Below are 27,374 nucleotides of genomic sequence, written 5' to 3' on the forward strand. Positions count from 1 at the left end.
CTATTTGTGTGTAAATAGTGTTAATTTCTTTATTTTATATTCTTAATTGATCCTGGAGGAGACATTTTGGTTTACACTAGAGTCTAGTCTATAAATAGGTTTACACTGTGTTATTGAGAGACTACTCACACACATAGGCTATAATAAACACATGCACAAACAGATTCTGGGTTATTGGAGAGTTGTCAGAGTAGGGAGCGCAGCTGTTGGGGGTTCAGTGCCGCCTTGCTCAAGGGCACCTCAGCAGTACTCTGGAAGTGACCTGGTACCTGTCCAGCAAACAGACCAACATCAATATCCCTATAGACTGAGCCTCTGCCCCCCCTTCCTATCCTATAATGCTGCTCATGTATAATTGTAAATAGTGTTCATATGTTCATACATTCAATTGTGCTTGTGTGTATTAGCCAATTAGAGACAACATAGAGACTAGGAAATAAAATTGCAGCATAGCCTACTACTGAAAATGTTCAATCAATCAATGATGAGAATCAGAGGGGATTAAAAATAGGTATACCCAATGAAGACTGAAAAATAAGTGGGTACACTCTGTATACCTGTGTATACCCTGCACTGCACCACTGCCTATAAGCTGCTATTAAGACAGATGATGGTACAAAAGGCATTAATGTGCTGACTTACACAATCAAATAAGAATTTCAGAAACAAGATTTTGTTTTCATTGGTCTCCAGGTGATTACTACAACTGACATGAGGTCATAAAGTTTGCTTTCATACTTGATTTATGTATAAATATAAAAACAATCAGACATTACAGTTTACAATATGTGTCAAAAGTTCAGGATTAAAGTCATTGACATATAGACTTATTAGTTACATGTTTAAGAAACTCAAAATATGGTTCTATTTTAAATGAAATAGTTCAAATGTTTAAATAATTCTAATAATGTTTACTAACTGAGTTGTTTCATCATGAACTGGGCGTGTGGCTCTGAGCATGGACCGGTACTAAAGGAATCCTATTTGGGTTCAAACATTCAAACAGAACACGAGGTTTGTTTGAAATGTGTGATGCTCAAAAACTCCCGAAACTCTCGCTCTAAATATCGGGCCACTCCATTGGTTGGTTTTGACATCTCGCGATACTTTTGGACCAATCGCAGTGCAGCCGCGACAAGTCAAATCGAATGAGCTCTCCGCACTGAGGCAGACGGACGTGTTAGTGTTTTGCTGAGGAGTCGTTGGAGTTTGACACTACAAAGGAGGACAAGAGAGTAAGTTAACATTTCATCTTTCTATACTTTAATACAGGTGGAGATATAGTCAGGACACAGCAGTAGAAACTATGTTAAATGTTTTTGTACAGCTTCTATCAACGACATCCTGATATTTACTTTTTCCAACGTGCCAATAAATGAACAGTTTTCTAAGTGACTTGTATTGAACATGTTGTCGAAACTGAGTATTTTAACGCAATATCAATAACGAACACTTTCATATGTGTGTTGAAACTACTGTGTTACATAGAGAGTCAATTCAAGTGTAAACCCAGCACGAATTATGTAAATTAAAGATCGTGTTAAACCTGTTTTATTCAGTATGAAATCATCTTAATGTATTCTTCTGTTTACCATCCAGAAATCTGCATTCATTAACCTGGCTGAGGCTTTACCATGGACGTCGTCACAGTTTCAACAAGAAACTACTCCAAAAACAAGGTAGGAATGTATTACCTGTAATATGTGGTTTGACCTGAATCAGCCCCAAACTAACCCACCTTGTTGTGCTTATTGTTTTAGGGAAACAAGGAAAATGCTCAGCCGACACTTGGAAGAAAGACTAGTGTTAAAAGAGAGAAAAATTCTGCTCCTCCCTTCCAACTGAAAAGTAACAAAAAAGAGGAGACCCTGGCCAAAAGTGGGCCGCTCAAAGCCAAAGAAAAACAAACAGACACTAGGTCAACTTCTGGCGAGGCTCTGAAAAAGACTGTGCAGAGAAATGTGAGAGGAGCTACAGTTACTGAGGTCAAACAACGTCAAACACACAGCCAGGCCTTCCTCTCTGAACAGGCTGTGAGACACAAAAAGATGGTCGCAGAAGCTCCAAAGCCTCCAGCTGCAGTGACATCATCAAAACCTGCTCCTGGCACGTACAAAGGAAGGATTGTCCAGTCGAAAATCGGATCCATTTGGAGGTCAAGTGTTGCTGTGGGCGCGGTGGATCCCAAGCCGTCAGCACCAAAAACAGAGATCCAAAGGGTTGGAAATGTAACTAAAATAAGGTCCAAGTCTGCTGTGGACGCCCTGGGGAATGGCACACAAAAGCCTGTACCTCTAAGGTCAGTGTCAGAGAAACCTGCTCTGGTGTCCAAGCGCCCCGTCACCAGCCGTCCTCCTGCTGGATTCCGCTCTGCTCGCCCTCCTGTCAGAACCATCCCAGCAACTCTGACCAGTACCAGCACCAGAAACACTAAAGTGGCTCCCATCAAGGCGAGTGGGGGTCTGAACTCAAAGCTGAAGGTTTCAGTGACGGACAGGAAGCTCAACAAACCTCCTGTCTCGAGCACCATCAGTCAGTACAGATTAAACGTGGAGAGTGCTGAGGAGAGAAGGTACATTTATTAAACAAGAATTTAAAACTGATACGATTTTACCAAAAATAAACAATATTGAAACCTGTTTCAATACCACAGCAACACAAATACGAGTTATAGGCATCCAATATTGCGTATTGTTTTGAATTACCAGAAAAATTGGGCAAACCTCTGCACCCTGTTAAAGGATGGCAGCTTTGGTTAAGAATGTGTGTGAAGATCTGAAGGTTGTTTTTAAAGCTCCAGTGATTTTAGATACTGCTGATTGTTTTATTTTGAAACATTTGGACTTGAAAAGCATCCAAGTATTGTATTTGACAACCCTGCATTCAAATTCACATTTGAATTTACATCAACAATATTTAATAAGGATGTTTTTTTTTTTAATTTCCTCTGCAGAGCTAAACTTGCAACTTGGCAGGCTTCCAAGGGCAAGACGTTCAAAAGACCAGCCATGACAGCAGCAGTACAACCGAAAACCAAAGTCTCTGCTAAACCGGACTGTGTGTGTGGGCCTAAACCTCAGTGTCAGTCTCTTGTTAAGACTCGGCCAGCTCAAGCAAGCAGCATTGATCCTGAGCCCGGTCTGGAAGCACAGAATACTTGGAGAGCAGAGGTGGCATCACACAGCCAGACTCCAGCGGTCATGAACACGACGCTGGACTTGCTTGAAAACTCTGATGATGTGTTTTATGGCCAGCAGGACGGAGTGGATGATGTAAGGACACGGGCCGGGATTTCACTGCATTTAAAATGTAACCTTCCACAGCGGTTAAATATGTTCTTGTCTTTGTTTTCACTTTGACAGATTGTTGTGAACCTGTGCGACGCTTTGGAGGCCTTGGCCACACCCTCAGGATGCAGTGATGGTGAGTTCATATCATTATTATATTATATTCATTAATCATCATCTAATGAATAATGAAGGGTGTTAAAAGGCCAGTATTGGATTGTCTGTGTGTGAACACACTTAAGTAAGAGGAGTAAGTTTGAACAATTTCTACAAATGTCAAAGATCTAGATCAGGAGACTTCATTTAGAAAACTTTTGCAAAACTGGAACACTCTCAATCATTAGGAGGTCGGCCGCTGTTGCACCAAAACCTTCCCAACCAAAGCACTGAAAACATGACGTTGAATCATTAATGTGTTTTACAGTTTGTAACCTAACGTCAGACGTCAGAGTCCAAAAAATGTCTCAATCAACAAAATTTAGACTTCTTTCCTTTTCTGTTTCCTTTAGAAGTTTCACAGATGACAGATGTGTGCAGAGAGGTCGAAGTTGAAAACGGAAATGAAGACAAAGATTGTGAAGGAGAGGAGGAGCTGAAGGATGAAGGACCTGAGAATGTTAGCGAGCAGCTGAAGGATGAAGTGGAAGTGGATGATGTGGAGGAAGTAGAAAGTGATGAAGGTGTGATGGAGACGACGCCGCACAAGGAAGACGCATCAGTAGTTAAGTACAGTGTGAAGACCACACCTTACCTGCAGAGGTCAGTCCTTCCACTCGTCTTCTCGGCTGTTTTATTAGGAAACCAAGAATGAGTCAGTCGTTTATTTACCCTGTTTTTAACCTTTTTTCCTGTTTCAGTGTGAAGAAAACAATTGAAGGGGGGGAGGTCAGCATGAGCACATCCAAGAGGAAGAGTTACATCAAAGATCTGAAGTTTCTGACCCCGGTACGTCGTTCCTGCCGCATCGAGCGTAAATTGTCTCACCTGCCCACCATGCTGCTGGATCACGACCCCTGCGTGTCGTCTCTGGCTGGGCTGGCGCAGCTGGACGACGATCCAAACGCCTACATCTTCAGAAAGAACCCTGCACTGTTAGAAGAGCTGCCCGACCAGCCCAGAATGTGAGGAGCCGTTTAATGTGCTGTTCTAAAAGAATCTTTTATAAATGTACAGGACTGACGCTAATGGACACTTTATACTGTGGTGTTTTAATGTGATTTTACTTATTGTCATTAACAGCGATTTAAGAGATTATTTTCTGGTCTGAATGTATAATAAAGACACTGTTTATCTTAATATAACATTGACATGTGTTGCCTCAACACTACAATAAAAGAAAATTGTGTCGTTTTAAATTGTTGCTTTTTTTTGTTGCAGACTTTAAAGAGTTATTAAATGCATCTTTATACAGCTCACACACTACACGTATCTACTTAAAGGTTTCTAAGCAGAAGGCAATAAATGCGATAAATCAGTTAAAATCAATCAATCGTATCTGCCACTCCTGTAGTCCACATCTTCCCCCCATTGTTCACTTTCTACAGAGATGGCCCCATGTATATGACACCTAGCCACAACTATACAACCTTATTGACCGGGGTGGCTGACCTGGGGCAGAGTTATGCAGCGGTAGCTTGGAGTTTCTGGGCACACATGCAAATGAATTAGATTTATCACCCTTTCTATCCCCACTAATGATGTGCTTGTAAGTAAAAGAATTTGGAAATAAATCTTCTTAGCTGTATCCTTTAGGGACTCAGATGTGCTTAGTCACAATTTAAATGCACTAGATACTGCATGCAATATCCGGTGCTCTTTAGCTTTATTGGCTAGTTTACCCACTGTAAGTTAGTGTGCACAGGTTTTTGCATATATTTATTTACAACAAAGTACAAACAAAACATTACTAACATAAAGACAACTACCAGCACACTTGAAAACAGCCAGAAAAGTTGATTTTAACTTTAATCTGATCAGGTAAATAGCCAATCACAGATTTGGATTTTGGTGTGGCCAATCAGAATTCAAGGGGGGCTGTGCCACGCCCCTGGTTGTTGATGCCAAGGCTATACGAGTTGAAAACCACTGCATTAGTTAGTTCTAAGATCAATCATAAATTATACAGTCTGAAAAAAAGACAAAACAATGATTTGATTGTTTTGAATTCCTCTTTTATTGACCACATTGTAAAAATCCAAAACGCTCTTGAATGAACACTGCTTTCTTTTGAACGCTTCACGGTGATTTTCACTTCCCGACATCAGACTGGACGTTTGACACCCACTCCCTCTGATCCCAGATGAGACATTTCATTATAAAATAAAAAAAAAATAAAAATGAAAATCATCCACAAAAAAAAAACCCAAAACAAAATCTCATAGATGCAAATTTCTTCCCCGAACAAAAGTATAAAAAGTACTCTTTTCCCCGCTCATCTGCAGACCACAGGGGAAGGTGTTCAGTGCTGTGCGCTAAAAGGCTCCTTTCACTGCAATCGGAAGGTTTTATGTCCTCGAGAGACCCCGGTTGTCCAGATCTTTAACCTGAAACATCAAACACAAGACTACGTTAAAACAGTCTGTGTAATAAAAGGCTGTAAAGACTTAAGTATACCTTAATTAAACCTCACACAGATAAAGCCCTCTTATCAGTCAGACTTCTTAGGTCTTCCAGGTGTGGTTGAAACAGTTATTAAGTTTATTTAAGACCAAGAGTTCATGACCAACAAATATTTATTTTCTTAAGAATTTAAGACCAAGAAAAATCACAAAATCTCTCTCAAAAAAGTTGACCAGGAACAGTTCATTGACGGGGAGCTGGTGTGTTTCTCCCAGCCAATGAAAGCACACATTTCAGTGTTTGGACGTGATTTAAACCATCCAATATGATGGACATAGTGGCAAAGAAGAGAAAATAAAATCATAGTGACTTGAAACGGCAAGCAGATAAAGCAAACCGAGGGCTTCTTGTGATAGCTTTTACCGGTTGTCAGCTTGTGCTAGCTTGCAGTGGAGGTACAAGCAGTAAACGTGCACATCTGGGGGTGAAAAGCCAAATGTTGTGTTTACAAGCTGCAGTGAAAAATGCTACAGACTCCACCTGTAAACACCTGGACCTGTTAAATATATCAAAACAATTGCAGCTCTAATAAGAAGAAGATATCAATATGACAAGCAAAAACAAATTGTGGTTTCCAAACCCTTCATGAAGACTGTGATGTAAATGAGATGTCAAATAACAGAATATGAGGTTACCTTGTATATCCTAACCAGCCAGTGTTCTGTTGTGTAGGCCTCCTCCAACACGTCCAGTTCAAAGTCTTTGTTCCCAATCTCAGCGTTCCTCACTCTGTCATAACCAGGAGGGCGCTCTGCAGAAAACATTCACATCATCATAATAAGGCAGATAACCCTAGTCTTTGATTAAAGTAAAGAATATGATATAGCTTTTCAAACATGCCCTCCAGAGAGTCGTTTAAAAGCGGGCTCTGGTTAGAGGGTCATCAGAGATTTCACAACCTGTCCCTGTGGTCGTTACTCACTGGCCTCTGTGTAGACCTGTCCGAAGCGGTAGTAGCACATCTTGTACATGAGGCAGTTGAGCAGGACGGGCGAACCCTCGCGGTCCACTCTGAACTCTCCGGTGGGAGTGTAGTAGTCGTGCTCCTTGATGTGTTTGCCTGTGTCTGTGCTCCCTCCAATACGGACCATCCACAGGAACTTATTGATGTCTGTGACGCAGACAGAAAGATTCATTAGAGAAGTGGGGTTAAAAAATGTCTTGGCCAAATAATACCACAAGCAAAATAATCACCTTTCATAAGTTTTTATTTAAAAGCACAATTTGTCATTTGAGCCGGTAGGATTCTGTTGATCGAAACAGCTACCAAACACTTTGTTTTCATGGTGCGTTCCTTTTAACCTCAGACCTCAGAGCTGGGACGACATCACAGTTAAGTGAGTTAACCGCTTTTCAGGTGCAAGTCGGCCAGGAGGACCTTTGTTTTGTCCTCTTTTACCTGACGATACTATCACACTATGTAATAGTTCACATGCAAAAATAACATGACAACATGTCTACAGATAGAAACTGCACGATACTATCAGTGTGATAGATTTCAGTACACTAAAAGATGACTAAGCTGCTAACATACACAACAGTTACATCTTAAACATTCCTGTTTATGCACGTAGCAGCCATGTTGGATCTTTTTAACTGGGACTATTGAAGTTGCTCAGAGTTTCCAAGTAGGTATTCCAACTTTAGGGGGCGTTCCTGATGACTTATTAGACCGGTAACTCAGAATTTCCGACTTCCGAAATCAAATGGAACGCACTATAATAACCTCACACTGTAGCGTGGGATCATGGGAGTTGTTGTCTTCACTGTTCAACAATAAACAAAGACCCAAATCATGTAAACTATTAAGGTTTTGCTTTAGCGTTTGAATGCCACGACATCCAGTCAATTTGATTTAAGTTCCGTCATTTCTAATAAAAGAGCTGCAGGAAACGTAAGCTAACAAAGTTGGCAGACTTCTTTCCTCCACTCCCTGACAAATAAAGTCTGGACATGTTCAATCTGAAATGTTCAGCTCCACGATTAAAAAGACATTTTTCCTTAAAATGATGTTAAAAATGAATGTAACAAGCTTTGAAGATTTTCTTTTTTGCATGGTAGGAGTGTCAGAGATTAAGATTCTTGTTTATTCATCCTGATGTTTTAAAGTTATTTTTAATAGTCTCCCAGATTTGTTCCAATCCCATTACATAAGAAACAACCGAGTTCTGATCCTTACATCTTCACCGTGTGAATGTGAGTCAGTAATCGTAGAGGTTTAACAGCGTGTGACACTCCGATGTAAGAGACGTACCATCTGAGGAATATCCCGTCAGTCCTCCGAAGATGACGAGGACGTAGCTGACGTCCAGCTCCCTCATGATCTCGTAGGCCCGCTCCTCTGTGGACGCCATCGCCTGCAGAACAAACAAAACAGCTCAGTCAACACAGCAGCACTTCATCAACATCATGACCTCGCAGGCTGTCCAGCTCACCTGTCCAACTCTTGAGATGTGCGTGTTGTTCCACGTGTTGTTGTCCACTAATATCGTTCGATTCGCCATAGCAGTTATCTGATAGCCGTAATCCCACCACGACATGACTTTGGCATCCTGAAAACACAAAACAAAAAACTCTGATTAATGTAGTTAATCTAACGTCTACAATTCAAACAATCATAACCATGTTGAAACATCCTACACTGATTAACTTCTTGTTTTTAGCGGGTATGACCGACCTCGGGGGTGTTGTGTCGGAGCCAGTAGTAAGCCTCTCTGAAGTCGTCAAAGATGATTCTGCTGCCGTCACCTCCGCGTGCCGACAGGACGATGGAGGGGGAGGAGTACGCTTCACTGGTCACCCAGGTAGAGTGGAAGGTGTATGTGATGAGGAAGAAGGCCATGACCAGAATCATCCCGCTGGCAACCTGGTGAGAGAACGAAACCAAGGACTCAAGTCAACATTCACACTTCTGTCTGCGGGACCGTCAATCCTTAGAGGGGGAATTCAAAGCTAGCAAAACTGGAACACATTTTTTTAAATTAGATGAAGGAGCACAAATATACTATTTACAAATGACACTCTGATTCTACAGTTTGATGGATGAGTGCGTCATATGGGATTATTTCAGTATGAGCACAAACAGTTTACACTCAATCCAGCTGATTTTATTTTTTTATGTGCTGCTAATGCACACTTAAGCTGTTTTTACATCTGCACTCCTGAAAATATCCAGATAGGTACAGGAGGACTGCTCTGGAGATTCTCCTGACCTGGCTGTTCACATAGGGAGACTATCCCTATCAGACAGGAAGGGGGGGGGGGGGGGGGGTGTGTTGTCGCAAAAAATGACGCAAAGTTGCGGAAGAAGAAACAGAGTTCACTAACCGATGCTCTAATAAGAATATTTGTCTTCATATCAATAGAATCACAATATGATAGAAGAGTGGAGAACAGAAAACATAGTGCAGCAGTTTAATCACGAGCACGGAGATTGTAGTGGTCGTGTGCAGACACTCTACGCACCGTGCAGCAGTCGCAGTATATAAACAAAAACACTCCCCCATTGGATAGAGGAGAATTCTCCTGATAATATCCTGCTGCATTCTCACACCAGTCCACTCAGACTTGATGTAGAAAAAAATACTAGGGGTCTGGCAGGAGAAACTCCGGGTGAAGCCAGAGCGAAAAATTCAGCTTTTTGCGTTCACACATACAGATCCTCCTGGAAGTTTTTCAGGAGTTTTCTGCAAGTGTGAAAGAACCTATAATATACACTTTACTAAACATGAAGCTGTACATAGCAGAGAAAATGTCAACAGACTGCAGATAACATTGCTCTCCATCATCACCCTGAGCCAGTCCCTCAAGCCTTCCTACCTCGTTCTTGATTGGGTAGGTAGCGTCCTGCTGCTTCTTGCTCTTCTTGTCTGGCCGGCTAACATCCAAATTCTTCATGTACGTGGTTAACACCTGAGACACACCGATGCCTGACAGGATGCACATGACTGGAGCCAGAACCAACATGAGACGCACCTGAGGGGGGGGCAGAAAGGAGCGATGAAAACAGTGTTTACATTTATAAGTACACACAGCTTATTCCATTAAGGTTTAATGAGACGTACCATGACAGCTGAGAAATACATGCTGGTGACTCCGTACATGATGATGAAGATCCTTGCGTCTGACAGGTTGTTGAAACAGTAATAAAGACCCACTGCAAAGAAAGAACAGGCAACAAACTGTCAGTTAAAACTCAACACATACACAGAAAACTAAAAGACAGCTTGTAACTCTGTGAGTTTCTGCAAAGCGTTCACCTGGAAACATGAAGACAAGCAGCTGCAGATCAAAGTAGTACGAGGACCAGGTGGTGGGCTGATGCTCAGAGACGGAGGCGATGATGGGGATGTTGTTCTTGGCGTAGGAGGGGTCCAGCAGAGAGTAGAAACGCCCAGTCCATGGAGAGATCTTACCTGAAGGAACATTTAACGTTAAGTCAGTCGTGATTCAAAGAAAATCAGCTTTTAAAAAAATATATTTCTCACTTAGGAAGAGGAGAAGAAACGACACATTTCAAAAGATTTCAAATAAACTAAATAAACGCTGCAGCTTGTAAACCATCTCACCTGTCAGCATGAGAACAGTTCCCACAGACAGCAGGATGAAGCCAACCAGAGAGATGACGCTCTTGAACAGAACCTCAAACTGCTGAGAGTTAAGTTTGCTGCGCAGGTAGTCCACAAAGGCATGAATCTGGCACAGGCCAAACATACCGAAGGCTGCCATGTGCTCCGAGGACTGCACCGGCTGGTAGAGGAGACAAGAGAGAGAGACTTAGATGATATTTTGACCCTGATAATTCAAGAAGACTTGTTGTTTCTCTGTAAACTAGTATAAGAGTAAATCATATATAAAATAGTTAATGTTACTCCTTACCTGGAAACCAACAAAAGAGATTTGCATGGAGAGGATGGTGCCCAGGCAGTACACTGTGCAGTAAGCCACGTAGATGCGATGAGAGAATCGTCCGGTGAGCATCAGGACCAGGACGTGGAGGGGGATCAGGTTGATCAGGAACACGTAGCCACCCCAGGAAGAAACCTACATCCACAAAAACATCTTGTCAATACATCTGGGAACTCCCAACGACTCTGTAAAACGTGCTAGTGTCACATTTCCTCACCATGTAGAAGTAAGCCAGCGCACATATGGACGCCCAGTAAACGGAGCCCGTCTTTACCGCCTTGATCCACATGTAATAAGTCAGCAGCATGCAGAAGATGGCAATACCTGAGAGAGAGAGAGAGAGAGAGAGAGAGAGAGGGGATTCATTAAGACTTACTTAAGAGAACTTTACAAAAATAGATTGTCACATATATTGAAGTTTACCTTCATTATCATAGGAGCCGGCAACAGATCGAGAGATGTAACCAGGCACCACAGCGATCATGGCAGCAGCCAGGAGCCCAGCACCTGCATCCTACACACACACAAAGACTTGTTAGCTAGTGGTCAAAGTGTGAAACATTCATACAGCTCAGGATGAGAGAGCTGTTTCTTCAAAAGAAATGCATTTCTCTGGTTCTACTTTTTAAAGGTTTGTGTTCAAGTCAAACAAATATTTTTGTAACAAATTTTTTTTCCTAACTTCCCGACTTCAAAATAAAGTATTCTCATTAATATAGGCGCACGGGTTTGCTTGGCTATTAGTCTAAGTACCAGAGTGAATCTTGTTGAGGATAAAACACAACAGTCAGTCATACGGGCAAACCATGGAGTTTAAGCCAAATTACACAAGGACGGTTTGCTATGAATAATTTCATTGAAGTACTTTTCCATTGAAAAGTAGGGCAGGGCATGCAGAGTTTATTTTGATGCTTTGATATATTTACTAGTTATGGCTGTTAAAGTTCCAGTGAGTGAAGAAGAAAGCAGAGCATCACTGGAGCACTTTGACTCCATCGTACTTTGTGCTGTGAGTGACTAAGCTGCTTCTAATGCAGAGTGGATCAAACACAGTTTAATAGTGTGGTGTCGCTGCTTGTCAACAGACAAGGCAGGTTACTGCTTAGGACCCCAGACCAGTAGGGGGCCTTAGGAAACCTCCCTTAGGGGGGCCCATCTAAAAGAACTCACTCTCGTTACCCTGTTAAGCGTCGCATGAGAGAGGAAGAGGAGTAGGCTGGCAGACATGATGGTGACAAACACTGGTTGGAGGGCTCCAACAGACTCTACAATCACCACTGGGCGTCCATTGACCAACTAAGTATTTATGATTCTTTTAAGTATATAATCTATAATTATTTTTATTTTTTTAAGAAAATGATCCTGTTTTAGTTCAACGATTACAAGAAACTTCCTCTCGTGCTTTGACCACTCTCTTTTTAAAGTGCAACGCTCATCCCCTTGAGTGTTCAAAAGAAAAAACATCTTTTCACATAATGGGGAGTTCATTTCTTCAAAACTCAGATGTTGTCATGTATTGAACTTGTGTGTTTTACCTTCAACTCCTTGGTGAAGTGGTATGTCACTATTGCAGTGAAGGAGGAGAACAAAGGAGCCAAGAAGACACAGACGTTACGGATGTCGATGGTGATGTGGAAAAAGTGGAGGACGTGGTACAGGAGAGCAGAGGTGATCATCAGTCCTGAAGAGAGACGCGAGAGGGGTACAAGTCAGTTATAGTCATATAGCACAGCTCAAACTCCTCTTTACATACGGAGCACATCAACATCCTTTAAAATGATTTAAACAAGAAGAGTGCAGGTAAGATGATCAAGCGCCAATAAAGGCAGGCAGCACACAGGCATCGCCTTCTCCCTATTACCGTCATAAAGCCCTTGGACTGCTCTACTCTGGATGTTTAAAATCACAGTTTTAAGTTTTTAAGCTCTCACACTGATTGGTACCTGGATAAATGGTGCCTCCAATGATCCTCCCAAGAGGATACCATGCCCTGTCATCAAACCAGTTGTGAAACTTATAAAATCCTTCTTCTGCCAGGAAGCGGGTTGTACGGTAGTTGAAGTACCTGAGGGTGAGATGAGAGTGAAGGTAAGACATTGAGTAACTGTTTACATCTATTCAAATATCATTGGAAATGACAGGAGAGGAGCACTTACGGATCAAACTCATGGATGACACTTTCAAACCTCAAGACGGAAAAGAGTCTGGTGGAGAATGCTGAAGAGAGAAAACATTTGTTATTACGATTAGAGGTACAAAATGTTACGTCTAGTAGAGTTGTCAGGATACCAGAATGTAAAACTTTAATACGATACGAGTACAAATCAAACAATAATGATATAGGTGTTGATACCACGATAACTTATGCATCTTTATGAGATGCCAAAAGGACTTGAGAAGTGTCCTTATGAGCCTACCTGTGAATTTGGACTATGCTCTCTCTTACTCGTTTCAGCTTTTGGTTAAAATTTTGACTGAAAATCTGAATTTTGCTATAAAGCTTCCATACTTTCCTTTACTATCTATCATTATAATAACAATTGTATCGTAAAACATGTGTATATGAAAAGTACAGCAAATGTTGACATCCTGATAGTGTAGAGAACTCACAGAGGATAGCAGCCATAGACAGGATGAGCAGCTTCAGCAGCGTGTCCTGTTTCTCATAGGACAACCGCAAGAAGCCCAGCTTGGTCATTTTGGCGAGGTTAGGGGCAGCTCACTGTACTACCTGAAGGGAGGAAGACAGAGACTGTAAGACTGAGAGCTACAAAGACAAATACAATGAGGAGGACTTGGGAGAAAGCCAACATTGTTCCATGTAAGTTTCAAATATAGGAGGGGGAAAAATCCTGAAAAACAGTAAATCATTTCATTATACAGTGAAGTTTACTGCAGAACCAGACACTCAAGTAAGAGGATAAAAGTCTTCTGAGTTTGAAGAGTGAACTTCCATGTCCAGCCCAACCAGATAAGGCCACGCACTAAGATGTGGCGTCAGGAAACCAGGAAGCACTCACAATGGAAAACTTCTGCAGGGATTTGCGCAGGTCTTCTTCAGATTGATTTTGCAAGTTTTAACCAAACAATCAAGCCCAACAGAGCTCTTATTAGTTCCCTCTTTCATTGCACTTCCTATCAATTACAGAGAGCCTTGCAAGTTGTCACAGTTAGCCGACCTGTCCAACATCCGAGCAGGGAAATGTAGAGCAGCTAGCTGACATTTATAAGAAGCTATTAACCAAACCGTGTGCACACTTTAGATTAATCCAAGTGCTGTTAGAGATAAGACAGCCTCTCACAGCTAGTTAGCATCAAACCAGCTGCTATAGAAGGTCTTTCCATCCACTTAAAAGTGTTAGTTACGTTAGCTAGCAAGGCTAATCTGCTGCTTTCTGTACAATTAACTGTCTAGCCTCGCTCTTCTTCTCTGACTTTATCTCAAAACTACTAGCGTCTCCTCCACATTTACCACCAGGGCAACAGGCTTTAATAGAAAAATGTTGCTACTATGAAGCTAACAGGTTTAATATGTAATGCTGAGTATGACTTACCCGCTCCGCTCCTGTTTCTCATACACTACTACCACACACTACCTTCAGCGTGGACTAGACCCGCCCTCACCACCCCATACTGCGCGTTTATTGGCCAATAGTCAGTCAATAGTAATCTTAATCGTGTCTGATTGGTCGTTCGGCTGTCATTCAGAGTTCCTTCTCTAACTTGCCGCTGGAGTGTAGTGACGTGTCCTTAGTCCGGTGAGGAAGCGTGTCGCCCCCTACTGGTGAGAGGCCGTCATGACAACTGAATTTCAGCACTCAAAGGTAAAAACAGCAAATAAAACATTTATGAAGTCATACGAGTGACGATTATAATAGAATTAGAGAGTAAAAAGGAAATATAAAAACAAAATACAATAAAATGTTCAGTTATTAAAAAATAGACTGAGTAAGAAAATATGCTAAGGTACCTGAAGGAGAGTTTTGGATTGAAATGTTCTGATTGTGATGAATTACAAAGTGTGCTGGTCTTTTTCCTCAGTCTGCTTTTTTTTTGCGCTGCCCTGCACCTTTATGATGAGCGTAACTACCTCAATTATTAGTTTTTAAAACATTAAATACAATATTAAAGAATAAATGTAACGTTGAAGATTTTATGATTATGTCTTCGTTTATTTGTCCCTTTTTATTAATATTAATTCCAATATTTAATAATTTTATTACATAAAGTATTAGTCATTTACTTCTAAATATTGCTTTTTTAAATGTATTTTACATTTTTATTAACTTTTATTTAAAGCTATAAAAAATATTAGGCAGGAAGACCTCCACAAAACCAGCTGATGGACAGCCTGGGGATTAAATAAATTAAAAATAAATTAATAATTTTAAATAGGTTTTAAAAAAGGATTTACTCTTATTTATATGAAACAAGTAAAAAAGCAAATTTTATGTACCTACAAATACACAGAAATAATAAATTATTTTCAGGGAAATAAAACGTTATGGTTGAAATTTGTGATTCTGTCTCCCTTTCACTGTCATTATGTTACTGCTCTATGTACCTTTGAATTGCCCCTGACCACAAATACAGTGTTTTGAATTTGAATTTGAAAAATGTAAGATGTCATGGCAGTAGGGTAAGCTTCAAAAATTAAATAATCCTTTATTTTATATTACAGTCTAACAGTTTTTTTAGAGACTCAAGAACTTAAAATCAAGGACAGTGTGTGTTGTTTGATTGTATTCAGGGTACATCATGAGATTCCTTTCTCTAATATATTTAACCTTGAGTCACCATCATGACAGGAAATGAGTAAATATCTAATAGTGATGCTGATTGACTGATTATTAAAATGAAGTATTTGGATGTAACATTATTTTATAAGAATAGATCATATTTATTATTTATTTATTTCAAGATAACTGAAAAACAAGTCCCAAATCAACAAAAAGTCTGATTTTTTTACTCAATAACTTCCTGCTCTGTCAGATCTCAATCCAGCTCTTCCTCGTCCATCGTCTTCATTCCCTCACTTTTTCAACTGAAAAAGCCGTTGCAGGAAAACCCTGAACACAGTGATCATCAAACTATTAAATACTGACCCATTTTATTGAAATAAGACGTATTACTTTTACAAAACCTCACTCACAAACACCAGTCTGCACAAACACTATGCTCTTCTTTTACAATGATTGCACACCGTTTTTAAAATGTGCCCCCCCCCCCTCTGTGATGAGTGAAGGGAAGGTCGGTGACTGCATGGCTGCACTGTGTGATGTCAGATTCCTGCTTTAACATTCAGGATATATTAACATTATATACAGCAACAAAAACCACACACCGGATGATTCAGAGGGACCAATCAGATTAGCTTCAGCTCTCCCTGGAAAACCAGAGCATGCAGGTCCAGGCTGAAGACTTTTAAAAAAACGGGGCTCCTTTCTAAAACTCAGAGCTTAAGTGGTTTAAGGTGAAGTGAATAAAGATGCAGCAGTTTGGCAGTGTCTTCTCTTCTACATTTAAAACTCAGGCAGCCTTTCCTTCGCTGGTGTCACCTCGTGATTCTTAAAACAGTGGGGTGAGATTTTAACATCAGACGAGACACCAAAAGACTTTTTAAGTAGACGCACAAAAAAGAGTGACTTTATGTGGTTTCAGTTTCTACCAACAGCAGCAGCAGCAACTCATTTGTATTTTCTACAAAAAAAAAGCTCTTACAGGATAAAAAAACAACCCTTCCTTGAACCTTTTTATTACACAAGGTTATTCCTGGAGCTTTTGGGACACCGTCCGTGGACAGAGAAAATGTATCCATGTGCAAGAAAGCCTTCAATCGGTGAGGAAGGAGTCCGCCTTGCAACATAAAGAAAACACGGCTCTTTGCTTCTCAATGCAAAAACCTTTAAAGCTTCTTTAGTCACAAGTCTGCTTCAACACATTAACACTACATGACTTCATGTGCTGTCATTTATTCAAAGGAGAGTCACTCAAATGGCACATTATACAAAAAAAAAGAAAAAACAAAGAAAAGAAAAGAAGAAGAGCTGAGTATATAACGTGTTTTGAGTGTGAGGCACGGGGCAGTCGAGTTTTGTGTCACACTGAAAACGTGTCTGTGAACGAGTAATCAAAAAGGGACAGATGGGAGATAAAAACATGTAAACCCTTTGCACGAAACCGAACATCATCTTCATCACGGGGGGAAATCACACTGAGAGAAACCCTTCATCATCTTCATCATCATCATGTGCTCTCCTGTCACCTCCAATAGATCATCACTGATTGGGCAGGGGTCTCTGGCGTGCGGGGGAGGTGTGGGGAGAGGACAGCCGCTCCGAGGAGGCAGACGACGTCAGCGAGGACTGCAGGTGGACCGTCTTGTGGAAAAGTTTGTTGCTGATCATCACGACCAGAGAGAAGAGACGCAGCTGGAAGTGACTGAAGGACGAGGAAACACAAAGTATGATCGGTGACTCGTGCATTCAAAGAAAGTGACTCGAAAGGAGACGGTGTTTATTATACTCACTACAGCTTTGTTGGCGTCTTGGCCTCGTTAGCACTGATGATGAACAGCGGGAAGAGGATGGAGAACAAGCAGCCGCTACATGGAGAAGAACAAACAGATCTTACTTCAGTTACCTTTTTTTTTTCTGATGCGTTTATCGGCTCAGTAAAAAAAGATAAAAAATCGTTATGCACAGAACCTTGCACACTGAGTCTGATGAGTTTATTTTTCTATTTATTCCAAATTCGCAGTACAAGACAAAATGTCTGTTACTCATCAAGCAGTGAACATGATTTTGTGGTTTCTTTCACTCCTTAAAAAAAACCCCAGTGGGTTCATCATCCCCTCCTGAAAACAAGACAAGAGAGATGAGAGTTTCCCGATCACTTCCAGGTATATTTCAGGATGTCAGTGTTGCAGTTTCATTTGCAGCAAGCAATACTACTGGAACCACCCGTTAAAAAGAAAAACCACCAATTCTGCGAAGCAATTGATCATGAACAGCGGCACACAGTGTTTTATTTTGAAAGTAAAGTAGCTAAGAAAGTAACTTGATGATATCTGTGTGTAAAAACTGTCCAAGAGGCATCTGGAAAATGGACCTAGCATACTCACATTAACACAAAAAGTAACAGCTTCAACCGGCAGCTTAAGATGAATAACAATATTTATGAACCTCTCTTACATGAATCAAGAATAGGAAGCGTTACCTGATGATATAAGAGGAGGGCAGGGCGGTCAGCAGAGCCATGGGCAAACCGAAGCCGAAGTAATAAGGCCAGTTCCTCTCGATGTTGGACAGCCGCTGGTGCATCTCAATGCCTACAACAGACATTTAACAGCCACAGAGTTGAGTTCATCAATCAATCAAGACATGAAAAATGTTTGTTGTAGACTTTAATGTTAGTATCTCACCGTGGTTGAACCAGCGGTACTCGAAGCAGTACAGGGAGTAGAGCAGAGACATGTGGAGGAGGCTGACCATCTGTCCGATGGCATCGATGGGGAAGAGGCTAACAATCATACCCTACAGGACCATAAAATTACAAGAGACATTCACTGCCTATATAAGTCTTTCTAAAGCATCTCGTTGACCTGAGCTAGGAGGGGAGAGATTCCTTAAAAAGAATATGAACATCAATGCAAAGAAGAAAAAAAGTCCTCTCCTCCGCTTTCTAATCCACCAGGTGTGATGCCATCAGTATTGCCGTATTTGGAAAACTCTCTGAATCGCCTGGAGAGTCTAGAAATGAAAATGTTTGCCTCATGGAGACAATGGTTCTAAAAGCTTCTGCTATTAAAGTCCAAACTCCTGCTCCTGAAATTCAATGTTTCACTTTGATTATGAATGGTATGAGTGTGAGACTATTTTTTAAATTTAACATTTATTTTTTGTCTTTATTTGACAGGACAGTGGATAGAGGAGGAAATCGGGGGAGAGGGAGAGTGGGGGATGACATCTGGGTATAGGAGCCACAAGTTGGATTCAAACCCAGGTCATCCACTTCCAGGGCTGTGCCTCCCTAACTGGGATGTGACCTAACCACTAAGCCATCTGCACCCCGAGTTTGTGACTTTTAAAGTCTGCAGCCTAACTGTTACAGCTGCTCAAACATCCTGTGTCACTCTATAAAGTACGGATACAGATAAATAAAGAGAGTGAGAGAAATGATTTTGAAACAAAGGACACTTGAGAAGCAGACAAAAAGACGCACCTGAATGAGGAAGAGTGCCTGGAGGAGGAGGTTGAAGAGCATGTCTGCGATGATCTTACTGACGCTGGGAAACGGCTGAGCTTTACATCCAGATACTTCAAATGCAAGGTCAGCTATATCCTGCAACAGAGGAGAGCACTCTGATTAATGTGATGGTGTCAGTGGATATGACAATAATACACATTATAAACTAGATGAACATGATAAGTACGAGGTAAACATTAGGGGTTTGGAGCACCTTATTATTTCATTTTGTGTTTCAAGTACGAGATAAACATTAAGGTTCAAACAGATTTCAGTGCAAACCTCTTCCAATGAAATCACTGTGGCGAGTCAGAACTTCAGGCTTACTCAAACACCTGGTTGTGGCTTTGTGTGTGTGTGTGTGTGTGTGTGTGTGTGTGTGTGTGTGTGTGTGTGTGTGTGTGTGTGTGTGTGTGTGTGTGTGTGTGCATGCTGCTGTGTTCATAAAAATATCAAACAGCATGCACATCCGAAAAACTGAAGTACTGGGTGTTGAACAAAAAACATCCAAAGATAGAAATAAATAGTCTACACACCATAAGCTGATCCAATTCAATTCAATTTAATGGGAAAATGACCACCTGTATGGTTTCGGGCCCTCTGATGAAGGGTGAAGGCTCGGAACATTACAGGTGGTCATTTGATGATAGGTGAAGGGTTCTTCTTCTGATATCTGAACGTGCCTTTCAGCTTACACAGACACAGACAGAAGTACTGATCAGACACCTGCTGGGATCATTTATCTCAATTTCTCTTATTTTGCTAACTCTGAAGTCCATTTTAACATACAAAGCTCATGTTTGCCATGTTCAATTGTTTTATTATCCAGATTCAGTTCTTTTTTGGGTCACATTTAAAAAAGCAGCCGCTAGCAGAAGGCATAATTAATCAATGGTGACAGAGCAGAACAATTTGCTGCGTACTGTAGGCTGCTAATTTAGAGCAGAGACAATGTGATTGATTTCTGGTAACAAGCTTCACGGGAGGTTAATAAACTGCAGTACTCGATGTGTGTATGAACAGGCCAACGTCCTGATACTAGATCACACATTTCAGGCATCAGAGGCTTTTATAACACTGGTATTGGTATTGCAACAACCTCTGGTCACAAAGCCAATTCCTCTCAAACAGGATACAACTTTGATACTAAGTGAATACAGCGTGATGTAGGGGGGTGACCCTGTGAGCAGGGTCTCACCTGGAACCAGATGGCATTGACTATCTTACTGAGGACGAACAGAGGGAGAACCCAAAGAGCGCTGAAGACGGAGGTCAGGATGAACTCTAACCAGGACCACACACTGCCATGGAGGGAGGGATCACCTGCAGCAAAAAACAGAGCGTTCACTGACTGTCACTCGTCCACACGACAGGACCTACTCCGCATTCAAGAGCAGCCATACATACCGATGATTCTTGCTGTGAGAGTCTGCAGCAGAGGGATAAACACCCGGTAGAAGAGAAACAGACTGAGCTGCAGGGAGAAAAATAAACGCTGACGTTACTCTTCACCTCTTGTTGACACAACAGGCGACAGGGCTTGAAAAACTAGAAAGATTTATGGACATTTCTGTGAGCTTTAAGTCGACCTTTAAGTAATTGTAAAAAACATAATCCATAATAAATGAAATCAAGACATAAAAAAGGTAAACAAAGCAACATGATAGGGCAGGGATTGTCCCAAATCAATTCTTTAACCGACTTTAAGAGAAGGAAATCTGGTTTGTGGTACAGGTTAGATTTTTGTAAGAAAGAGTAAACAGTGATTTGGCTGGATTTGTTTTGGATGAATCTTTAAAGTAGGGCCCGACCGATATGGGCTTTTTAGGGCGGTTACCGATATTAGGAAGAGAAAAAATCTGACACTGATATCTTTGTTTGATTTATGTTTGATCTTTAGAAATACATATAGATATACACATTCTTTGTGTTTGTCCCTCACATGCAGTTGTCAAACACTTGCGGTAAATATATATAATAAAGACAAGATGGTTACTCAAATGGAAAGTAACTGAACATGTACATGCATCACTGCTCGACACTCTGGAGACTGATGATGCTCGTTGTAATCCATATAGCGCCCTTTGCTGGTGTAATGCAATGAAACTCAAATGAAATGCTGTTTGACTGGTGAATAAATCTAGCAATATTTGTGCATGTCTGCGATAACAGTAGCCGATACATATAGTCACTTGATATGCTAATATCGGCTTAAACACTGAGAACACTTAAGATTCAAATACTGTTATCTGAAAACAACAAAGATTTTGATTGGTAAGTGTTAAGTGCTCTTTTTTTTTCTTCTTTCATTGTATGTATGCTGTTTTTGAGTTTTTTGTTGATGTAAAGCACTTTGTGACCTTTGTCTGCAAAAAGCGCTATATAAATATACTTATATACTAATAATACATTATTATTATTATTATTATTATTATAATAAAGCGTTTTTCAGTTGAAGTTGATCTATTCTTCTAGTTCTTCTAGTTTCTACCACTTCAAGCTCCTGCCTGTAAAACACGTTCAACACTGTTTAGCTCTGTGTGATGGAGTCGTAGAGCAGTGTGATGATAGACAGCAGTGATGCTCGTGTCTGTCTGCTGCTCCTGTGACGACTGACAGTGAAGCTAGCTAAACCACCTCTGAACCAGACGGTGGAACGAGCATCCGTCTGCTGTGATCGACTCTTTTAGCTGATAGAGCAGTTAGCAGGCTGACAGGAGAGACGCTCAACCTCTCCGGAGATTCATCGTTGAAAAAGATCAGGACACACACACTCCTCTGTTCTCTGACTGTGTGAAAACAGCAGTCAGAGGAAGGTGGTGCATGGTGTGTGTTACAGGTTCAAAGTGAGACTCATGTTGACAGATAAAGGAGTTTAATGAGGATTAATGAGGGAGAAAGTAACAAGTGGACAAATGTAATGATCAGCTATATCTGACTTTAGTGAAAAAAGGTGTAGGAAGGGAGAAGAGCCCTAAACAGAAGATACAATAATATTAGATAGATTACTTAGTGAATCTCCTGAGCTGAAGCAACAATAACATTACAATCACAATAGAACGTCACAAGGTGGAAAACATTTAAAAATGACCCACATAAGAATGCTGAAGAAGTAACTGAGAGCAGCAGGGTGCAGACAGTAAAGGCAATAATAATACCAACAATCGATCAATATAATAATATATCTTACCCAGAACACTCCTCCATTCCAGGCACAGCACTGAAAAATCCTGCTCGCTACTTTGGGGTCACTGAAAGAAATAAGGTAAAAATGACAACGCCTTCCTTTCACTGTTGCATAAAAGATGGATAAACGAGTCAGACAAACTCATGGATGCAGAAAAATGTACAGTATCTTCACTCACAAGTTGAATGAAATCAGTAGTTTCATTTTTTTTGTGTACATCTATGACTGCTACAATTCAACAACACTTTTTGATTTACTCTTTTGTAAAGTTGAAGTCATGACAAACTCTGTCATGAGAATACAGATCAGTTTCCAACCACAATAACAAAGAGCCAAAACAGACTGAGGAGAATTTGTTGATCTGAGTTCAGTCCTTACTTTCAAACTGTGTGAACTCCTGCAGGATGACATTAACAAATAAAAACCTCACCAGGTCTCATCTTATATCTGCTAAATGTAGTTATTTGGTCGTTGGAGCTTATGGGAAACGGTGCACAGCATGGCAGGTGCATAAGATGTGAAACTTTAAGAGTATTGTTTATAGTGGAAATATTACAGAAGAGCTGCTACTAAATCAGACGAATGAACTATCCTCCATGAGCACATCTGTCTCTGGTTAAGAGAGATTTCATTTCAGTAGCAATTCAAAATCTGCAGCAGACTTTTGACCCTACTTGTCTGGTTTGCGCTCCTCACTCTGTGCCCGTCTCTGTGCCAGGGCCCCACTGGCCCTTCTCCTCCGCTGCTCCTCCCTTTTCTGCTGGATGCGGGCATCCAGCTTGGAGATTGTTCCAATCCCCAATATGGAGTCCTTGATCCCCTGAAGAACCCACAGAGACAGAGAGAATATGCATCAGTGGATTTTAAAAAGAAGAAGACTTCATTATAGAGCTGTTAATGTGTGTTGACAAAATATTTAGGCCAATACATTTTTTGTGTATTTTCAGACGGGCTGGTTCTGTACGAAAAGCGGTGTCAATTCTTAAGGACACTTTTCTGTTTGATAACAACCACAATGAGAAGACTTTCTCTTCTTGCTAAGCAGGAAAACCCTCTGAAACATGTAGAGCACACTGACCACAAAGCTGAGGCTTCAGGAGATTTCCAGACATTTTAAACACACCAACACAAAGACTATTTAAGAAACCGCTCCACACCATTAGAAACTATTACCAAACATATCTGTACAATTCATGCCAAGGGAGAAGTCTCCGTCATATAGGAGGTGGATAATGGAGGTCGGATGATGACAGGATGTTTGGCTGAGTGTTACTCTAATGGGGATCAATGTCTATTAGGGCGATATGGGCTAAAAATAAAATATCAGATTTTCCACAAACACAATTTATAGATAAAACTGATTTAATCACCCTACCCTAATACACTGTAATAGATGTTATGGAGCCAAAATATTTTCAGTATTAAAGACATGAAGTATTAATGTCAATTTACCCGACAGTTGTGTTGTTACGGACTCTGACCTGCTATCTGAATTAGCCACATAGCTACTGCAGTCAAGTGAGCCGTCTTTTGCAAAACCCCGGTCAAGCCAGCCGGCACTTGAAAAATGACGCGTCTATACAAGGATTTAAGGTACGGGTGCTTCGAGTGCCCAAAAAGGAAGAATGTGGCCACGTATTTCGAGAACTTGTTATTGAATATGAAATGAAAATAAAATAAAAAATGTATTACAACAATTGTAATAGCCCTTTACATTTTAAGATTGTTTAAATGAATAGTTATTGAGATAATTAAAGGTAAAGTCTGCTCAAATTGCATAGAGACACTTTGATATATTAGTCATGTCTAATATTTTATTTTGAAAAATCTATGACAGGTGACAAATATCTTTCAACTGATTCTTGTTCCTCATGTCCCTGACTGTTATCCTGAGAATTTTCAGAAGATTTTACTGTATAATTTTTGATATAATTATAAGGTAAGGTAAATTCTGTTCAAATTGCACAGAGACACTTTGATATTTTAGTCCCGGTACCAATAAATGAGGAAACAGAAGATACACAGAATTGTATCAAAGAAAAACATTATCTTTGGACCTTGTTGTCGCTCAGCCAGTTCACATCCAAACTGATGGTACACGAAGATAAAGTTGCAATAAATAGAAAATGTTGTTCAACTGTCCTCATTTGTCCTGGACCAAAGCACATAAAACTTTAACTGAAACCTCAGGGGATTTGTCTGCAAACATTTCCCCTTCATGAACCATACATTAGAGCAATACTGCGCTCCCTAAAAAACATACAATATACATATGACATCATAAGAGGCCTTTATCATACAATTATTTAACAGCTATAAGATGAAGCAAAAAAATAAAGAAAGTGTTGCTCTCTTTTTGTTTGCCTCTGAAGTTCAGGACATACGCTACCTGTCTTTTTGTCTTGACGCATATAAGGGTGGTTAATTATTCCAGGTGTACCTCATAAAGTGGACAGTCGGTGTATGTCTCTGCTCTTTCAAGAACAGCTAAATTAGTACATTAGTGTTAAGTCATGAATCTATAAAGCTTCAATGAACTAGACTCTTGTGCCTTGTGTTTTAGCTAATGTGTGAGTACAACGGTCCCTTTGTGTGTGTGTGTGTGTGTGTGTGTGTGTGTGTGTGTGTGTGTGTGTGTGTGTGTGTGTGTGTGTGTGTGTGTGTGTGTGTGTGTGTGTGTGTGTGTGTGTGTGTGTGTGTGTGTGTGTGAACTTACCGTCGCAACATTGCGGAGGAAGGCCCTGACGCTGTCTGTCATCTCTGGACCAGCTGCAGATCCATCAACTGCAGAAGGAGGGGGGGCTAGTGACCTGGTGGTCAGCTCTCATGGCAGGGAGGGGCTCACCCAGTAACCTGCAACAACACAAAACAGAAATAACCAGGAGGAAAGGACAACAGTTAGCAAGCTGAACGCTTTCTGGAAAAGTACAAAAACCACAAGCATTGAGATAATATAAAACTCAAGAGGACTTTGTTACTAGAGAAACATTTGTGACTTGTGAGGGGAATATTCTGAAGTAAAACTCTTGCAATATCAAATACAGTTGACTTGTTTTTTCTCATACTTCAGTTTCAGTGGGGCTGCTCAATTAAAATATAAAGACGGGGCGCTGGTGACACAGTGGATAGTGCGCGCCCCATGTACGGAGGCAACAGTCCTCCAAGTGGGCGGCCCAGGTTCAAATCTGACCTGTGGCTCCTTTCCCGCATGTCATGCCCCACACTCTCTCTCTACCTGATTTCTGACTCTAACGACTGTCCTTTCTCTCTAATAAAGGCACAAAAAGTCAAAAATAAATCTATAAAAAAAAAAAAATATATATATATATATATATATATATATACACAAACATTGGAGCGTTCAGCAGTAACATGAATCCATTTAAGCAACACTGCAGGTCTGGTAATCGCTGGTCTTATCTTAACCTTCATTATGCATGGCATTAAGTTTAACATTTAACTCAACTTTTTTTTTTTTAAACTAGCTGCCCAGCCGGTGTCAGCTTACAAATTCCAAACAGAAATATTTGCCCCCAGGGGGCAATTAAAGGCACATAAAGCAGTAGAATGAAGACAAAAATAAGGAGCAGCAAACACAATGCAATATAGACTAAAAATACCTAATTAAAATGCAAAACAGATAAAGTAGACTGAAGAAATTAGCGGACAGCGATTGGACTAACAGCATGAGACAAATGTAAACAGATCTGTAAAGTGGACAAGATGCTTCAGACAGTTTGACCATATTCATACAAAATAATCACAATCATAAAGAATTTTCCCAGTTACATGAGAATCAAACTTTCATGTACAGTATACAATAATATTACATTATTTTAAAAACAGTAACAGCATATTTCAAATGAGCTGTTTTGTTATCTTCCTCCAGATTGTGAAGTTTGGCGTCTATTCTGTGCGTAATCCCCTCTGATAAAAGTTTGTGTCATAATAAAATCTCTACAATGAAATTAAGCACAAGCTCATTTGTGCTTTGTCACTTCTCGCTCTATTTTGATTAATTAAAAAAAAAAAATCTATTTTTCATCCAATGTGGTGCTTAAAAATTTAAGAAATCATTTTTTATCATGAGAAAAAAAACGACAAACAACTTCATGGATGTTATTTAAATAATAATTAATTAATTAATTAATTAATTAATTAAAAAATAAATAAATAAATAAAATAAAATAAAATAAAATAAAATAAAATAAAATAAAATAAAATAAATATAAAAAATGTTGTCTAAATGGTCTCTTGCTGTGAGCTAGCCAAACTGAAATGATGACAGCACAGCTAACGCTAATGTCTGCTCAGTGAATAATGTTGATTTATTCATAACAATCCCTTCAATGTGTCTTCATGCTACCGTAACAAAAAAAGCAAAAAGCAAAGCGTGACATCTCCAACTCAGAAATGAGTGTTTGTCAGTGACACAGTAATAATGTGAAACAGTCTGTCTCTGTGTTCATGTTTGTGTGAGTTAGCAAGCTGACTCAGTGTGTTAGCTCAGAAAGATGATAGCCAGCACTCAGTGATGTAAGGTAGCTCTCCACGTCTTACACAAGAGTCTGATATGTGAAAACCATAAATATGAATTCAGTGTGGACAGACTCTGGTTTTCTTGTTTTAGCTAGCTAGTCTGTGTCGGTAGCTACACGTTAACGCTCAACTACTTTAACTGTTGTGTGTTTTTCCCTTAAAAAACGTGTAAAACATGTAAACTCAGACACAGAGCACGCAGGTAACTGTGTAGTCTTTCTTACCTCATACGACAGGCTGCAGGGTTATAATAACTTAGTCAATTCTCTCTTTTGCCCCCCCTTTAATGTGACAACAACAACAACACCAAACTGATACTAGCAGCAGCCAGGGCCGTGGCAAACATATTGCGCAAGCTCCGACTCCGAGGGCTTATGGGTAATGTAGTCCTTCTTTAATACAAGACTCATGGCCAAGGGAAAGAAAGGGAGTGTAGGAGATATTTATTGGTTGTTAGAATTAGTGTGGTCTTTAGTTTAGTGTTGTTGTTTTTTTAGTTATTCAACACGTTTTCTTTATTTAGAATAGATTGTGGTTATTTTTTTCATTTGCTAGTTATTTGTTAAATAAATAATTAAATTTAGTTT

General features: G+C 40.3%; 3 protein-coding genes across 4 annotated transcripts; 1 reads left to right on the plus strand and 2 right to left on the minus strand.

Annotated features, from left to right (window-relative positions):
• Window positions 1-1,098: 1,098 nt before the first annotated feature.
• si:ch211-266i6.3 (cytoskeleton-associated protein 2) lies at window positions 1,099-4,642 on the plus strand. Of its 2 annotated transcripts, none has more exons than XM_029276883.2 (7): window positions 1,099-1,235; window positions 1,600-1,679; window positions 1,761-2,572; window positions 2,954-3,272; window positions 3,363-3,423; window positions 3,800-4,046; window positions 4,145-4,642. In XM_029276883.2, the coding sequence occupies exons 2-7, from the start codon at window positions 1,635-1,637 to the stop codon at window positions 4,410-4,412; spliced, it is 1,752 nt and encodes a 583-aa protein (XP_029132716.2). In that variant the 5' UTR covers window positions 1,099-1,235; window positions 1,600-1,634; the 3' UTR covers window positions 4,413-4,642. The 2 variants fall into 2 exon arrangements, with proteins under 2 accessions (XP_029132716.2, XP_020486868.2); XM_020631212.3 differs by having other exon boundaries at window positions 1,100-1,235; window positions 3,797-4,046.
• Window positions 4,643-5,436: 794 nt separating this feature from the next.
• stt3a (STT3 oligosaccharyltransferase complex catalytic subunit A) lies at window positions 5,437-14,502 on the minus strand. Its single transcript, XM_020631215.3, has 18 exons — window positions 14,369-14,502; window positions 13,425-13,545; window positions 12,971-13,031; window positions 12,758-12,879; window positions 12,350-12,495; window positions 11,238-11,328; window positions 11,032-11,138; window positions 10,785-10,949; window positions 10,475-10,655; window positions 10,166-10,321; window positions 9,971-10,062; window positions 9,726-9,881; window positions 8,584-8,772; window positions 8,342-8,458; window positions 8,161-8,263; window positions 6,829-7,017; window positions 6,542-6,657; window positions 5,437-5,830 (listed from the first exon to the last, which is right to left on the minus strand). The coding sequence occupies exons 2-18, from the start codon at window positions 13,510-13,512 to the stop codon at window positions 5,792-5,794; spliced, it is 2,118 nt and encodes a 705-aa protein (XP_020486871.1). The 5' UTR covers window positions 13,513-13,545; window positions 14,369-14,502; the 3' UTR covers window positions 5,437-5,791.
• Window positions 14,503-15,907: 1,405 nt separating this feature from the next.
• ei24 (EI24 autophagy associated transmembrane protein) lies at window positions 15,908-27,150 on the minus strand. The gene is made up of 11 exons (XM_020631229.3): window positions 27,012-27,150; window positions 24,965-25,101; window positions 22,923-23,068; window positions 22,252-22,312; window positions 20,469-20,535; window positions 20,260-20,384; window positions 19,038-19,157; window positions 18,238-18,349; window positions 18,033-18,144; window positions 17,344-17,418; window positions 15,908-17,255 (listed from the first exon to the last, which is right to left on the minus strand). The coding sequence occupies exons 2-11, from the start codon at window positions 25,004-25,006 to the stop codon at window positions 17,093-17,095; spliced, it is 1,023 nt and encodes a 340-aa protein (XP_020486885.1). The 5' UTR covers window positions 25,007-25,101; window positions 27,012-27,150; the 3' UTR covers window positions 15,908-17,092.
• Window positions 27,151-27,374: the final 224 nt, after the last annotated feature.

Source organism: Labrus bergylta, chromosome 14 (assembly GCF_963930695.1).
Source record: "Labrus bergylta chromosome 14, fLabBer1.1, whole genome shotgun sequence".
Classification (NCBI taxonomy): domain Eukaryota; kingdom Metazoa; phylum Chordata; class Actinopteri; order Labriformes; family Labridae; genus Labrus; species Labrus bergylta.

Bases quoted from the DNA above. Each gene is read 5' to 3' on its own strand.
- si:ch211-266i6.3 (XM_020631212.3), top strand. From the start codon at position 1,635: ATGGACGTCGTCACAGTTTCAACAAGAAACTACTCCAAAAACAAG. The intron at 3,273-3,362 runs GTAAGGACACGG...TCACTTTGACAG, and splicing joins AGCAGGACGGAGTGGATGAT to ATTGTTGTGAACCTGTGCGA. The intron at 3,424-3,796 runs GTGAGTTCATAT...TGTTTCCTTTAG, and splicing joins ACCCTCAGGATGCAGTGATG to AAGTTTCACAGATGACAGAT.
- stt3a (XM_020631215.3), bottom strand. From the start codon at position 13,512: ATGACCAAGCTGGGCTTCTTGCGGTTGTCCTATGAGAAACAGGACACG. The intron at 10,063-10,165 runs GTGAACGCTTTG...CTTTCTTTGCAG, and splicing joins GCTTGTCTTCATGTTTCCAG to TGGGTCTTTATTACTGTTTC. The intron at 6,658-6,828 runs GTGAGTAACGAC...TGTTTTCTGCAG, and splicing joins ACAGGTCTACACAGAGGCCA to AGCGCCCTCCTGGTTATGAC.
- ei24 (XM_020631229.3), bottom strand. From the start codon at position 25,006: ATGACAGACAGCGTCAGGGCCTTCCTCCGCAATGTTGCGACG. The intron at 20,536-22,251 runs GTAAGATATATT...TTCTCCCTGCAG, and splicing joins GGAATGGAGGAGTGTTCTGG to CTCAGTCTGTTTCTCTTCTA. The intron at 17,256-17,343 runs GTGAGTATAATA...CTCGTCCTTCAG, and splicing joins AAGACGCCAACAAAGCTGTA to TCACTTCCAGCTGCGTCTCT.